At 40.4% G+C, this 14,453-nt stretch overlaps 1 protein-coding gene across 16 annotated transcripts in view; it reads left to right on the forward strand.

The window, feature by feature from the left end:
- Positions 1–14,453, forward strand: part of LOC135106514 (multiple PDZ domain protein-like) — a 456,199-nt gene that overhangs the window by 269,970 nt on the left and 171,776 nt on the right. For 12 of the 16 annotated variants that reach the window (XM_064015606.1, XM_064015607.1, XM_064015610.1 and 9 more), the window contains 8 exons: positions 864–1,010; positions 4,112–4,132; positions 5,265–6,639; positions 8,247–8,330; positions 8,906–9,049; positions 9,389–9,514; positions 9,711–9,815; positions 10,388–11,353. In XM_064015606.1, coding sequence (XP_063871676.1) covers positions 864–1,010; positions 4,112–4,132; positions 5,265–6,639; positions 8,247–8,330; positions 8,906–9,049; positions 9,389–9,514; positions 9,711–9,815; positions 10,388–11,353 — 2,968 coding nt within the window. The remainder of the gene's footprint in view (positions 1–863; positions 1,011–4,111; positions 4,133–5,264; positions 6,640–8,246; positions 8,331–8,905; positions 9,050–9,388; positions 9,515–9,710; positions 9,816–10,387; positions 11,354–14,453) is intronic. The other 4 variants (XM_064015620.1, XM_064015621.1, XM_064015619.1 and 1 more) reach the window with 3 other exon arrangements.

Below are 14,453 nucleotides of genomic sequence, written 5' to 3' on the forward strand. Positions count from 1 at the left end.
TATGAGTATGCGAGCACCGTATGCATTAATCCTACACTCCGCAATGGTGCCTGGCTAGAATACGTTATACATCAGATAGTTCATCCATACATACATACATACATACATAGATTCATACATACATACATACATACATACACACAAACTAATCCTCTTAATCAGAACCATCCTGTGTATTACATTTAACACACCATCAACTGTACCTAGCTATATTTAATCTCTATTTGCATGCCTTCCAAAACGTCAATAAACGCACCATTGAACAGACAGATAAATAAACTAATCTACCACGCATTATCATCCAACCCTCCTGCCCTCGTTTTATCTTTATAATTACAACAACTCCGGAATTCATTTTTGCCGCTCTCTGCCTCGCGCGCCATGTCAAGTAGTGACATCTGTCGGCTGGGTGTGAATCACGCGAGAGGCTTCAAAGGAGGAGCGTGGCACAGTCTTCATGCAGGCAGAATTCAATCATAGCCAACGTAATGAAGCCACACTCGCGATATTGAGGGTGGGAAGCGGCCGCGGAACACTCAGGTGTCAGGAATAATAGAAGGGAAGCGCACAGGGCATGAACAGTGGAGAGGGAAAGCAGAAGAGTAGCGCTAAAATTTAAAAACAAGTGGGTGGATTTTTTTATTTATTCTTTTTTTTATTACTGAATTAATGCAGGTGGATGTTGAAAATAGAAATATATTTAGAAAAATAGTTATATTTTTTTATTCATTATCCTCAGGTACAGGTAAAACTAATGAAAATAAAACTAATGGCAATTTTCATCTCAAAGTCAGGATTTTCATTATGAAACAAAACTAACAAAAATACAATGCTAATATTTCCTATCTACATTTCCTTCCCAGCATCCTCTACATCAGAGGACAGGACGCTGCTCAGTACAGGGAAGCCTCTCTGCTGCACTACCGTGACGGACAGCAGCAGCAGCAACAGCAGCAGCAGCAGCAGGCATTACAGCAGGGCCAGCAGACGCAGCCACAGACCAGCCCAAGGTAAACTGTTGGTTGCCTTGTCGACACACACACACACACACACACACACAGCAAGGTCAGCATACAGTGATTCCAGGAAGAGTCGAGATAAAACAAAAATTTGTTTATTTTTTATATGTACAAAAATTTGCATTCCACTTTTCTACAATTTATTTTTCAAACGTAGATGTCACTTCAACATTTTCATGCACAGTATCTACTCGTCTCGTACATAGCATGATGAAAATTCATCAGTTTAAGCCAAGAAAAAATAGTTTCACGATTATCGAACCTTGAGAGCCGCAAGAATGACAACGCAAGACAGAAAAAGATTACCACCTAATAAATTTCAGCTTTTCTAGTTATCAACATGTTGCCGAGTCATGATGGATTATAGATCTTGAACTGATTGATGAGAAGTACACCAGAAACCGTCAAACAATTAAATATGTATAAAATAGTGACCAGGAATCATCATTAACTACATATTATCCCTAGTGTTGTTACCACGTACAAAAATAAACTGGGAGCTTTAACTCGTATTCCTTACAGTCTAGCTAACTTATAATACTCATTTTTCAAGCTAATAGGAACACTGCAAGGTAGACGAAGGATGCAAATAAAAATTGCTGAGTTTAGATGTTGTATAACTGGTTCACTGTTTCGAAACTTTTAATAATCATCGTGGTTTTCAAAGCCGACTCATATGATTAGTTAAGCCCTCATGAGTTTTTCCCGTTGGCAGTGTAGACTTATTGCTCAACTACCATTAGAATCTTGAAAACCCCCCTTGAAAACCCCCATAACTTTTCACTAGAGGCTGTTGAAAGTGGCAGAGAGAAGACACCGAGACTCAAGAATGCGGTCCCTTAATCGGCGAATGTGATGCAAATGACAAGTACGGATCAGCTGATGACTGTGGCGTGTTTTCAAATTCACTTTATTTGTGCGCACTGAGGACTGACAGCACCGGAACATGTGAATTTCGAGAAGATACAATGAAGACACGATTCCATAAGTGTGCGTGGTGAAATATTGCATTCTAGGAGCAAGTAAAGCTGTTCAATTCGGCTTTACCATGAAATCACCGGCGTGTAGGTAAATAGCCTGTAAAATCCGAGTGACGTAAACCATTTTAGCTGTTGTGATAAGGTGATAAATTAGTATATTTTCTTGGTGGGTATAGAGGAATATGCCCTTCACTTCTGCAGAACAAAGTTAATAATATAGTTCGATAATAATATGGTTGATTTTCTGTATCTTTTTTTCTAATAGATTTTGATACGGGGATAAGACTAATAAATCATAACAAAGGCCGACTCTCTCACTCAAAGCATGAGTTTTGGTGTGTCACTGGGAGGCAAGGCGCTTGTTTATTGTTATGGCTTTGTAATGTTTGATTAGATTTAATAACGGAAAGCCTCTCATGGTTAAGACTTGGGCACGGCAGTTACTCAGACTTGTACGGTTAAGAGATTGATTTTTTTTTCTTTTCCCACTGATTAATTTTTATCTGTAAATACCACATGTACATAATAATCCTTTTTATGATATAATTTAAGCAAGGTTATATATATGCATTCTTTAACTTCAAACTTTATTCCTTTTTTTTTTTTTTCATGAACTTTATTGCATTGTTGAAATACTCTTAGTGATATTGGGGCATTTATAAGTAACTAAATAACATGTATACAACCTACCACATTTTTTTACCCATGCTACTTGGACAGTCTGTCAGTGCCCCTCCCTCTTCTCTCTCTTGTTCCTCACCTCCATGCAGAGAGAGGCCTTTGTCTCCCTCCCTTGCTGCCCTGTTCCTCTCCGTCAGGCAGGAAGGTCTGCCTCTCGGCCTCTTTTGTCATAGATGCATAAACACAGTTGGAGAACAAACCTTATCTATTCCATCCCCATACAATACAGCCAGTACACTTCAGCTATGTATTTAAATAAGGTGTTGGCATGATAACATTGTAGATAAACCACTCGTAATCTCGTAACAAGATAATCAGCTACAATAGGGTTTACATACATGGTGGCATTTATCTGTCATCAGTATTGTTATCAATACCAAATTTGACTGGTCAGAGAGGATGGCTGGGTGTCTCACTGTGGCTGCATCAGTAAAAGGTGCAATGTTCTTCAACTGGACAACTGTGAAAGGAATGGCTCAGGAAGAGAGTACAATAATGGAGGTGATTACTATTTAACCTGTTTTGGAAAATGCAATATACAGTGCCATCAAACTTTATCTTGCATTTGTTTGGGAGTTCTATTGTATTGTGGTATTTGGATTATGGGAAAACTAATGAGAATTGCCCCTATCTAACATCAAGCATCCATACAAGTACACTTTTCCTCTTAGGGTGTCAGATCAATTTAATGTTACAAAATTACACATTATGACATCTGTGCCCTGTGTCTCCATCAAATAGGTACTTACAGAAGTGCAACATATACAGATTTTTTCCTTTTCTCTTTTCTTTGCTATGGCTTCAATTAGTTGTTGCATAGCACTGTACTACATCCTGTGTTGTATAATGCCATGCATGCTGTGTGTGGGCTTCTCTTTGGGTAGGCAGCTAGGTAGATAAATACTGTTATCACATCTCAAAATTCTAGTTCAATCGTGAAGAATGTATGTCAGGGAAGTGATAGGCATTGAAGACTGGCATGCAACACTATTTTTTATCCTCTAGCTTCTAAACACTATACATTTTTAGTATAAAACAATATGTATATTATAGTAGGTACTGTGAAATCAGAACCTTAACAGAAAAGTGATTGAAATACATAAGAAAGGAAGAGTCAAATTTTCCAGGTATAATTCCCTCCATTATTGTACCTCCTGGAGAGAAATGGCCATTCTGTGGATGCAAGAAAGCTAACTTGTCCCATTACTCCAAGCTTGAGATATGCAATGTTTTTTACACACCACCACAATATTTTTACCATCTCTGTAGTGTAGCACATGATCTAAGCATCTTATGAAGCCAACACCCAACCCACTCACCCACTACTTCCCACACGTGCACACCCACCCAGTGCCACACGCCCACCCAGACGTCTGCCTCTTCTTACCGTACCTTATCTCATCTTGTATTTTGCTTTATCGCTGGTTTCAGGATCTTCCCCAAGTACTACAGGTAAGGTGTTGGGTGAATAGCTGACAGTCTCTCAGAAATTGTCTTGAGAATGCACTCTTTCAGCTTTGTGATGTTACCCCCACCGCTTCTTAAGAATATTTTGTCATAAATGTTTTCTTTAGCAGACAGATTCTGAAATTTTTTAATGGACTGTAAATACTGTACTCATTATAAAATCCCTTCGTATTATTTTCAGTTTATTGAACTTTGCAGCTGCAACATTTCTTCCTTTATGAGCTGAACTTGGTTTCTGTTTTAATCTTAGATGTTCCACCAAATATTTCTTAATGAAGTCTCCCTTGTGATCACCCAGTCTGCCTGGTTTTTGTATAGTTCCTGCAGTACTTGTGCCTAAGGAGGCTGCCCACAAGAACCCTTCCACTCCTTGAATCAGTGTGTTGTTTTGGTGGTGTCTCCCTTCCCTGTTTGGTGTTGCCTTGCTCTGCTGTTTTATACAGACATTGAGATTTTTTGTGGACTTAAATTTACCATAATCTCCATTTTCTTGGATTATTCTCATGATGGCTTTACTATCTCTTGCTTAAAGCTTCTAAGATTTTGCTTCCACTACAGGTCCAGCATTAAAGAAAAGCATTAATTGTGGAACAGATCAGCTTCTGCAACATTCACAATTAATACTGAGGAATACTACAACATGTTTTCCTTCAAAACTTTCTCTGATATGTCAGTTCTCCTTTTCTGACACAAAAACAAACACAAGAAGTGTTTGAAAATAGTTATTAGGTGTTAATACATATGAGTGTAAAATTTGTTGTTTTAATCATATAATCACAGTTGTATGTACACAGTACACAGATTATACATATCTATGAGGTGTGTTTCCTGCTTAATTTTTAGGCATGTCACCAAAAATTATCTAGTGTTGCATGAGTGTCTATTTACTGTCTCCTAAGTACTATGATATATATCATCTTGACAGTAATCTATACAAATGAAAATAATGTCATTGTAACATTTGATCATTGTTTTTGAAGACAAAATTAATGACAGGAATGACAGTGCTGAACAGCCATGGACATGATTCCAAAGAGAAACTTCAGTAATTATTTCAAAAGTAAATCTTGGTAATATAAAGACTCTGATTGCCACGTGTGTGTTTTCTTCACTGCAGGTCTCCATACGTGCCCCGAGGGGAGAGCTCCGAGGACGAGGGTGGTGCTGAGGTAGGTACTGACCTGACCCGCTCCATCACCGCTCCTTCCTTCATCACCCGGGATCTGAGGTCACGTGATCCAAGTCACGACGACCTCATTGGATCGTCCGGCAGTCTTCAGCAGGGGCAGCAGACAGAGACCAGGGCGGAGGGGCGCTCAGTGATCAACATCAAGCACGCCCTCAGTGAGACCTTCGTTGAATCCCTGACCGAGGAGTCGAACATTTCATCAGTGCACATCGGCGGCGAGAAGGACAGGAACCTCGAGGACGGAGAGGAGGGGCCCTTCACCATCACCTTCAAGAACGTCTCAGCGGCTCCGGCAGACTTCAGCGCCAGGGTTGGACAGGAACCCGAGGCTGAGGACCACGAGGTTCTTGGGGTGCTGCAGGACGACGGTGTAAGTTCTGGGAGGCCTCCTGGAGGGGATCTTTATACTTATACTAACCCGGAAAGTTTTACTAACATACACTTACTAACTGGGACCACTGACTCGTGCATTAGCAGCGAGGAGTTTGTGAGCGGCCGCAGGGAGAGCTCTGAGAGGGGCTTCCCTTCAGTAGACAGCAGAGAGTTACCCAGCGGACACCTCCAACAACAGTCTTCTTTAAGATTAGTTAGGTTTGCAGAATCAAAGAGAAGGAGTGAGTACAGTGAATCGTCGGACTCTAGTGCAGAGAGAAGTAGCTCTTTATTTGTTGAGTGGGATTCCGACAGACATTCTGTTAGTGACGTTTTATCAGACGACTTAAATCCGCCAAGTGCTAAGCTGGTGGTCGCTCACATCACAGACGTTGAAAACATAGTGCAGAGACGTTCCCTAGCATCCTCCAGATCCTTTGAAGAGTCTCCTCGTGCTGCAGTTCCGTGTTTCGAAAGACAGTACAGTGAGATAATCCCTGACTCTGTTTATCTGACTCGAGAACACTTCATCCCGTCTAAAGTAAGAGAACACAATCAAATCCAAGCATCCCGCAGAGAAGCAGCAGTCCGGGACCCAAGTAAGGTTGTTGAGAGTGAATCTAATTACGTCGGTGTAAATACTAGTCGAATACCACCCGGGGAGGAGCTGCCTGCAACAAGACGAACGGTAGGGAGTGAAAAGCTGGTCAGTGAGAGGGGAGCCAGATCACCCATCAGCCCAGGGCCACCTCATCCCGCCAGCACAAGTCCTTCCCCAGAGAGTAACCACCCGTCAGCGATCACCACCACCACTACCACCACAAAAGCTGCCTCTTCCGTATCTACCACAACTACAACCACTACTGCTACCACCACTACTACTGTTACTGCTCTCTCTCCTCCAGTTAAATCAAGCATGACTATCACACAGGTAGAAGGCTGTTTTCGGGAAATAGTTGGAGAAAGTAGTGTACAGTGTTGCATGGTTCTGCATCTGCACATTAGTTAGACTTTCAAGCATATTTTTAAGCATCTACTATTTCTTATATAATTTTTATGACCATAGAAGGCACTTGCATATTTCAGAGCTTTGCAAAGAAATAGATTGCTGATGTAAACATCTTTTTTTTTTTTCTGGCAAAGGTGATAAGGTTGTAAATTATGCATGGTAGGGTAGGTTAGAAAATTTATTGGGGAAAGTGTGTGTGTGCATATGTGCATATGCATTTTGGGTGGTGTTCATGGCTCATAATTATTAAGCATAAATTGTTACATATATATATCTCTATCAAGTCTGCTTCCTGTTGTGCTTTACTTGAGTAGGAAATTTGAACATTCATGTTAATTCAACTTGAGGGGAGCTGCTTTTGGTGTCATTGTGCTTTAAAGGGTATTTTTTTTCTTTAAGTTTTTGGTGAAACACATTTAATTGATTTTTTTTCACTCTTTTCCATCAAAACATCCTGCCTAGACATGGAGTAGTTAGTTCACAGCTTCAATATTTATTTTCAGGTTCTGAAAGAATTGCTGATATTTGCTTAAAATTATATTTAGACATTTTACAGAGCAGCTTAGCTTTTTTTACTTGCATGACTTGGTGTTCTATCAATGGATTATAGCTTTTAAATTTTCAGTACAAAACATACTGATTTTTGTTATCATTGGTGACATGCATATGAATTAACTCGTGCTTTCATTTGTAAATAATCTGCATTCATAGAACATAACTTTTTACTGCAATGTCTCAGGTAGCCTTTCTAAATGTTAACATCCCATCCAGTACGGCTTTGCACTGAGGCTGATCGTGTAGTCTGTACATTACTGTCAGTGTAGTTTTGGACATGCAAGCATGGCACACAAAATAAAAGCATCATCAGGATCGTGCAGATCAATTGGTCGGGAATCAATCGGCTTATAGAAAATTTTGTGAAGTATTTTTCTTAAGAATTTTTTTTGCAGTCAAGAAGATTGTTGCTATTTATAACTGTGATGTTGACAGTGATTGAGAGTGTATTTTCCAACGCCTTTCCAGTCATGGTAACCAAAGTGTATCTGGAGAACTTGTATAGTGTATATAATGAACATTTTCTTGTTTCTGATATGCAACAATTGCTTTTTTGTATTTTCAATTATATTGTATGCTCAAATTTACATGAGAAATGTTATCTTCTTTCTTTTTTCTTTTTTTCTTTGTTATGAAAATTATTCATACAGTCATTTTGTATGTACATTTACTTGCATGGTATGATTCTTATTTCATACAAATTAGCTGCATATTTTTCAGCCTGCAAAATAGATAACTTTTTCTATATAAATGCCAAGTGATATTGCTTTTGTATGTAATCCATGCATGCCTTGCTATATATTATTATTTTTATTATTATTATTATTATTATTATTATTATTATTATTATTATTATTATTATTATTATTATTATTATTATATTATTATAAACATAATTTTTTCTACTCTTTTTTTATACATCATAAGTATCATTGTGTTGTGAATGGTTCTAATGCCCTGACCTGACCCTCCAGGACGTCACTACCTCAGAGGCACGCTCCAACTCCTCCAGCCCCATGCTGGATGGGAAGCACTGGGGCCCAGAGCGCACAGTCGAGGTGAGTCACCACACTGTCACAATGGATATCTTGTTCAGTCTTGATCATACTGACTGACTTCTAAGATATCAGTAATAGGGTCTCCATTTGTATGGCAGTGGACACACACACACACACACTCTCTCTCTCTCTCTCTCTCTCTCTCTCTCTCTCTCTCTCTCTCTCTCTCTCTCTCTCTCTCTCTCTCTCTCTCTCTCTCTCTCTCTCTCTCTCTCTCTCTCTCTCTCTCTCTCTCTCTCTCTCTCTCTCTCTCTCTCTCTCTCTCTCTCTCTCTCTCTCTCCACTGATGTGTGAAAGGCTTAGTAAGGAGTTGTAAGTCTTCCATGGCTCTCAGAATGCAGCATGAACTTTGTCCTTGAATACACTTCCTCAACCAGCCAATTTAGGAATGTACATATTAATTATATTTACCATTTGTCTTCATTATGATTATAGGACAGCTTGACATCCATGAGAAGTGTTAGGTTCTTAGAGTTTTTTAGGTGGGGGGTGTTTTCAGGATTTTGGATAAGGTTTTGATGTTTGTTATATACACACTTAGTACTTAAAAGTCACACACAAAATTGGTGTTGTAGGTGCGTCGGGATGACAAGAACTCGCTTGGCATCTCCATCGTGGGGGGGAAGGTGGATCTCAGTTGGTCTGGATCCTCCGTCACTGGAATATTCATAAAAAATGTGCTTCCTGACTCCCCAGCAGGCAAGGGTGGCCACCTGAAGGTACGTTTATCATGAGTCTCTGTGTCTTGGGGTATATGTTCACATTCTGTGCATTTCTTGTGTCTGTTTCTCTTTTTAGTTTTCTTATTTGATGAATGAGTCATTTTTACTATTATTTCCTTATGCCAGGTTCTGTAAGACGCCTAGTAAGGAAGCTGTGTATGATTTTCATTACCCACTAACTTCCCTTCTGGAGTAGGGATGTCTTTTTCACTATCATTTACTTATACATATGCCAGGTTTTTTAAAACATCAAATAGGGGAACTGTGTATGATTTCCTGTAGCCATTAACTTGCCTTTTAAGTGTGAATGTCATGGCTCAATCATTGCTCTGGCAGACTGGTGACCGTATCCTTGAGGTCGAGGGAATTGATCTGCGAGGAGCAACGCATGAAAAAGCTGTGGAAGTCATCAAGAAGACCGGGAACCCTGTCACTTTTGTGGTGCAGAGCCTGGTGCAATGGGTGAGTCCCTATTTATACAAATGAAGGAACCTTAGAACTGACAAAGAAAGGGAGGGATTTGAAGTTATAGATTTAATGAATACTGACGCAGCTGTAGTCTCATACTTTCCTTGACTGAAATGAAAATGAATCTTGACACAGCAGTAATTTCATGTTTTCCTCGACTACTAATGATGGTGGGATAATTTCCCTTCAGACGCCAGGCAACTCTGCCCCCGGCTCACGCGATGTGAGCCGCCTGGGCACCCGCTACCCCACCTCCATCACCCCGGCCAGGACCCCCACTCCAGAGCTCATCCAGGTGAGTGCGTAACCCTCCCCCACACTCACAGTACCCATCCCCACTCACCATGAAGTACATATCCTCAGCCAGATCTAACCTTCCTCCATGGACCACATCTGGTTTGGTGATGCAGGGTCTCTATCATCTGCACATTTTTAAGCCAGGAATCTTTTATTTATGTGGTGAAGTGCATACAGTCATCATTTTTAGGCAGGAAGCTGTTTTCTTTACCATTGTGCCGAGTGTGACAGGCTGGCCAACTTCCTGCTGACCTCCTCCAGGATGTCACCTGCTTTGGTAGGGACATACTACTACTGTACCTACTTGCTGACCAACTGGCAGCAGCAGATCTGGACGCTCCTTTCTCTGTGTCCTCTTACCCTCTGTGTTCATTTTTTTTCTTTTTTTTTTTCGGCACTTCCAGATTTATGTGCCCCACAATAGCTCATGCCTTCACCACCACCTTTATGTCTATTCACCACCAACATCACCCTCACCACCTCTACTGTTTGCTTCTCCCTTTATAACTCTCTCTGGTGTCATCATTTCACCTCTACACAGTAGCTGCAGCTTTCACATTGCCCCTCCAGGCCAGAACTCCACTCAGCGAGGTCAGCTCAGTGCAGCAGCTGCCAAGACCTGCTGGAAGACCCTACCCCCAGGAACCAAGAGCCCCTGTGGCATCAACAATACCGGAGACTTCCACCCCAATCCACGAATCGTGTCCAGAGCCCGTGAGATTTGTGCCAGAGTCCCCTATCCCTGAACCCGAGGATCCTGACTCCCTGGTCAATCCGTACTATTACTACGCCCGTGCAGCATTGGCTCACTGGCATGTGCGAGCCCAGAGAACTAAGGAGATTCAGCCGGTGGTTGAGGATGACGGAGACAGTAGTGATCAGGAAAACAGTACAAGCAGTAGTAGTGGTAGTACGGCAAGTCGGAGAATATTGCGATTAAAACATTTTTGTCCCCATTACGGTGTCACAAGAACAAGACCAAATGGGTCCAAAATGGATACCCCTCCCTCAGACACACCCCTCATGGACACGCCTCCCTCTGATGGTCCCGCTGTGGAGGAGTCATTGCGCGAAGAGCCTCAAACACCTGACTTTCCCCGGGACAAGCCTCCACCCAGTGAATCTTTCATGATGGAGCTGTCCTGTGAACCCATACTAATAGAATGTGAAGAAATTGAAACTGTAAGAACTTACCCGCAAACCAACGGATTAGTCTATGGTAGCTCTGTACAAAGTGAATCGTTGCAAAGTAATCCTGAGCTTGATATAATACAGTGTAAAGATAACGATGTGGCTCTAGACAGTAACATCATACAGACCCAAATTTTATTAGATGACCTCCCAGTACCTTCTTTAAACGATCCGGAAGTAGAGGAGTACACGTACGACTGGAGAAAGGATCCACACCTATATCAGGGTTGGTGGTGTGTGGGGGGGTCAGTCAGCGAACACTTGGCAGCCCAAGTCCCCACGCAGCCCGTCTCCCCTTACGACAGTCCTGCTCATTCTCCCACCAATACGCCCACCATCGAGCAGGTGAGGCTGCCAGCCAGCATTCCATAAAATCGTGCCTCTGTACTTAGGCCCTCTTAGATATCCCAGGTCTCCACATTTGGAACCGAAGGATATTGGGCACAGCATGAAGCTCACATATGACACTGCCCACGTTCACTCTGTCTCTCTAGCGTGCACATCATTGCCTTCACTGTACTCCTGTGGAACCCAACAGTGATTGCTTTCTAACCAGCTCTGTTGAAAGTGTCCATAAGCTCTGATTCCTAATCCTCATATTCTTTTTTTCTCAACCTTGCTGCTGTGTGCCAAAACTGAGGCCTGAGTCTCCTCACACCCATCTAAACTCTTCCTTCCCTTGCTCTGCTTCTTCCTCTCTGCATGACCTCAGATCTTGATTTCCTCTGAAGCTGACTCATGACAAGAGTGCACTAGAATGATTTTCATAGATATATTAGAGAACATAGTCTAGAGTGACCTATTGTTATGACTGCATGGAAAGGTGAGCAATAAGTAGTTCCCCTTGACAAGTGTCAACCTCCTGATATATCTAGTTAGCATTATGTCAATCTATCATTATTAGATAATGCCTATTTTGTGCATACTTTCTAAAGATTAGTTATATAGAAGATATTTCCTTAAGGGAAGTCTGGTGAAATGTTAATAGTAACATATATCAGAGGCAAATGAAACCTGATATCCTCTAGGCTCCCTACACCCAGGGCCAGAACAGGTTTGGGTGGAGCCAAGTACCAGTGCGACTGCTCACTGGTGTTGCCACTCTCTGGCCTCTCACTAACTGTTATGGTTATCAGTCAAGTTATTTGAAGTGCTAGTTGTATTATCTTAGCTCCTTTAGGACTTATACTTGTAAGATAGATAGCCATAAAAATTTCATCTTTAGGCTGCTTTACTAGAATTAAATAGGATTACATTATGAAATCCCAGCAATATTTTATAATACAGTTATAAACTATGATGGATATTAAAGTATGTAAAAGCCCTAATTCTGATGAGTTATTGGAATCCATACACGTGACAGGGTTGTATATGTTACAAGTTATGGTATGATGTGGTGCTCTAATACTGCTCCTTGGAAACTCTTGAGTCTTAGTAGTGTGAACCAGCTCTAACCTGCGCCAGTTGTGTTTGTCCCTTGGTGAGCCTCCATGCCTGCTCAGTCCCTTCAAGATGACAGTGTGCCTCACAAACCTTCACTCCTGACATGGTGTAGTCACTCAGAGCACCAAGTGATCCTAACTGATGCATTCTAATAGACCCATGAACATTGGCTGCTCACTATGAGGCGTTCATTTCGAGATTGGCTGATTATTTTTGGGGGTCACCGGGTTGCAAAATTCCTAAAAAGTGTAAGTATGTGTGCCTTTTTCTTCAGTACTGTAGATTGTTGAATGATTTGTTTATGCATCTTCATGAGACTGGGAAGTGTCAGGCTTGTAGTATATATAAGTATCTTTTTTCCCAGTATAAGCATTCATATAGACTTTGTTTTTTTTAATGTTCACTCTGAAAATGAGAACTCCACATATTGACCTATTTGCTAGTGAAATAACTGTTGATCTCATTGAAGAATATTTAGTAATGACTTTGACATGAGAAGCTAATCATAACATAGGTTAAATAGTCGCTTGTGATGCAGGTGTTATGCCAAGGTTGCCTCATGTCGGTGTAGCAATAGTGTATTGTGGTCTGAAAGCTCCCAGCATGTAGGTCTCTTAAAATCAAGACAGAAAGAAAGAAACTTATTATTGTTGCCAGTTCACATTAATTGTATCATGTCTTAAGACACATAGGTGTCTGTGATTCAAAATTAGTGGAAGACATCATAAATAACTATTTCATGTCCATTTCAAGAGGAGAAGCGGTGTCATTGTTGTGGCGGTGTGGCAGAAGGTGCTGAGGTGAGAGTGGAGTCTTTGTTGTGACCCACAGGGGAGTCTGGTTATCCCTGGTGGCCATTTACATGTTGTGTATGGAGGATATCTGGTGGATGCTACTGAGGGAGGATTTGTGGAGGGACACCCAGCATGGCTCCAGATTACATACAGACCCCTAGAGGGGCTTAGTGGATTGAACTTTCAGGATTGCTTCTCCACCCTCCTAAAAACATGTTATTTTGTCATTATTTTTAATTGCATATAATATTTTTTTACACTTGATTTGCCTGCTATTAAAATATTTTTTTTGTGCCATTTTTTTTCAGTATTTGCTTAGATTTTTCTTTGACAGCTAAGGGATAAACTCTGAATGCATCCAAATTAAATGAAACTTTGGTTTTGAATGTCTTAAGAATAGTTAGACAATAATTTGGCAAAAGACCCATTGTACAATAAAAATTGTGTATGTGTTATTAAGGGATCATAGTGAACACAACTGCTACTTACAGATTGAAGTGTGTACACACACACACACACACACACACACACACACACACACACACACACACACACACACACACACACACACACACACACACACACACACACACACACACACACACACACGTATATGCCATGAGTTTATATATTTTTATGTTTTTTTAATGAAATATATTGATGTGTTGCAAGGAATGATCTCAGTTTCCTTTTTTTCCCATTGTGCATATTTGTTTTTGCACCTCGTTTTTTACCATTGCTATGTTTTTTTTGTGATTATTAAAAATGTTTTTGTATATTCTCTAAAACATTTAATCATAATTGCTGATTATTTTACTTTTTATTGCCTTTTAGTGTACTTTTTATGATAATAATACTTAAACCTGTTTTATAATATGATTTAGTTGAGCTACTTATTCATTTTCATATTTCATTTATTTCATTCATTTTGTCATCACCCTTCCAGTTTATTTACCTGTTATCTTTGCCCTTGTCATGATTTTTGTTGCATTTTGCTACAGATATATTTCATTGTGATGTGCACACCAATGCATTTTGCTCTCATTAGAGTACATACTCAAATGTTGTAGATACATTAGAAGAATCAAGAAGTGAATGATGATTATGTATAAAGGAATAAATAAAACGTAAAAATGTATTTGAGAAATTAACTGCTTGGAGCTTGCAAATCCTAGAAAGGAAGAGGGATTGGAAGAATGTTTTATTCA

The sequence above is a fragment of the Scylla paramamosain genome, chromosome 13 (assembly GCF_035594125.1).
Source record: "Scylla paramamosain isolate STU-SP2022 chromosome 13, ASM3559412v1, whole genome shotgun sequence".
NCBI lineage: Eukaryota > Metazoa > Arthropoda > Malacostraca > Decapoda > Portunidae > Scylla > Scylla paramamosain.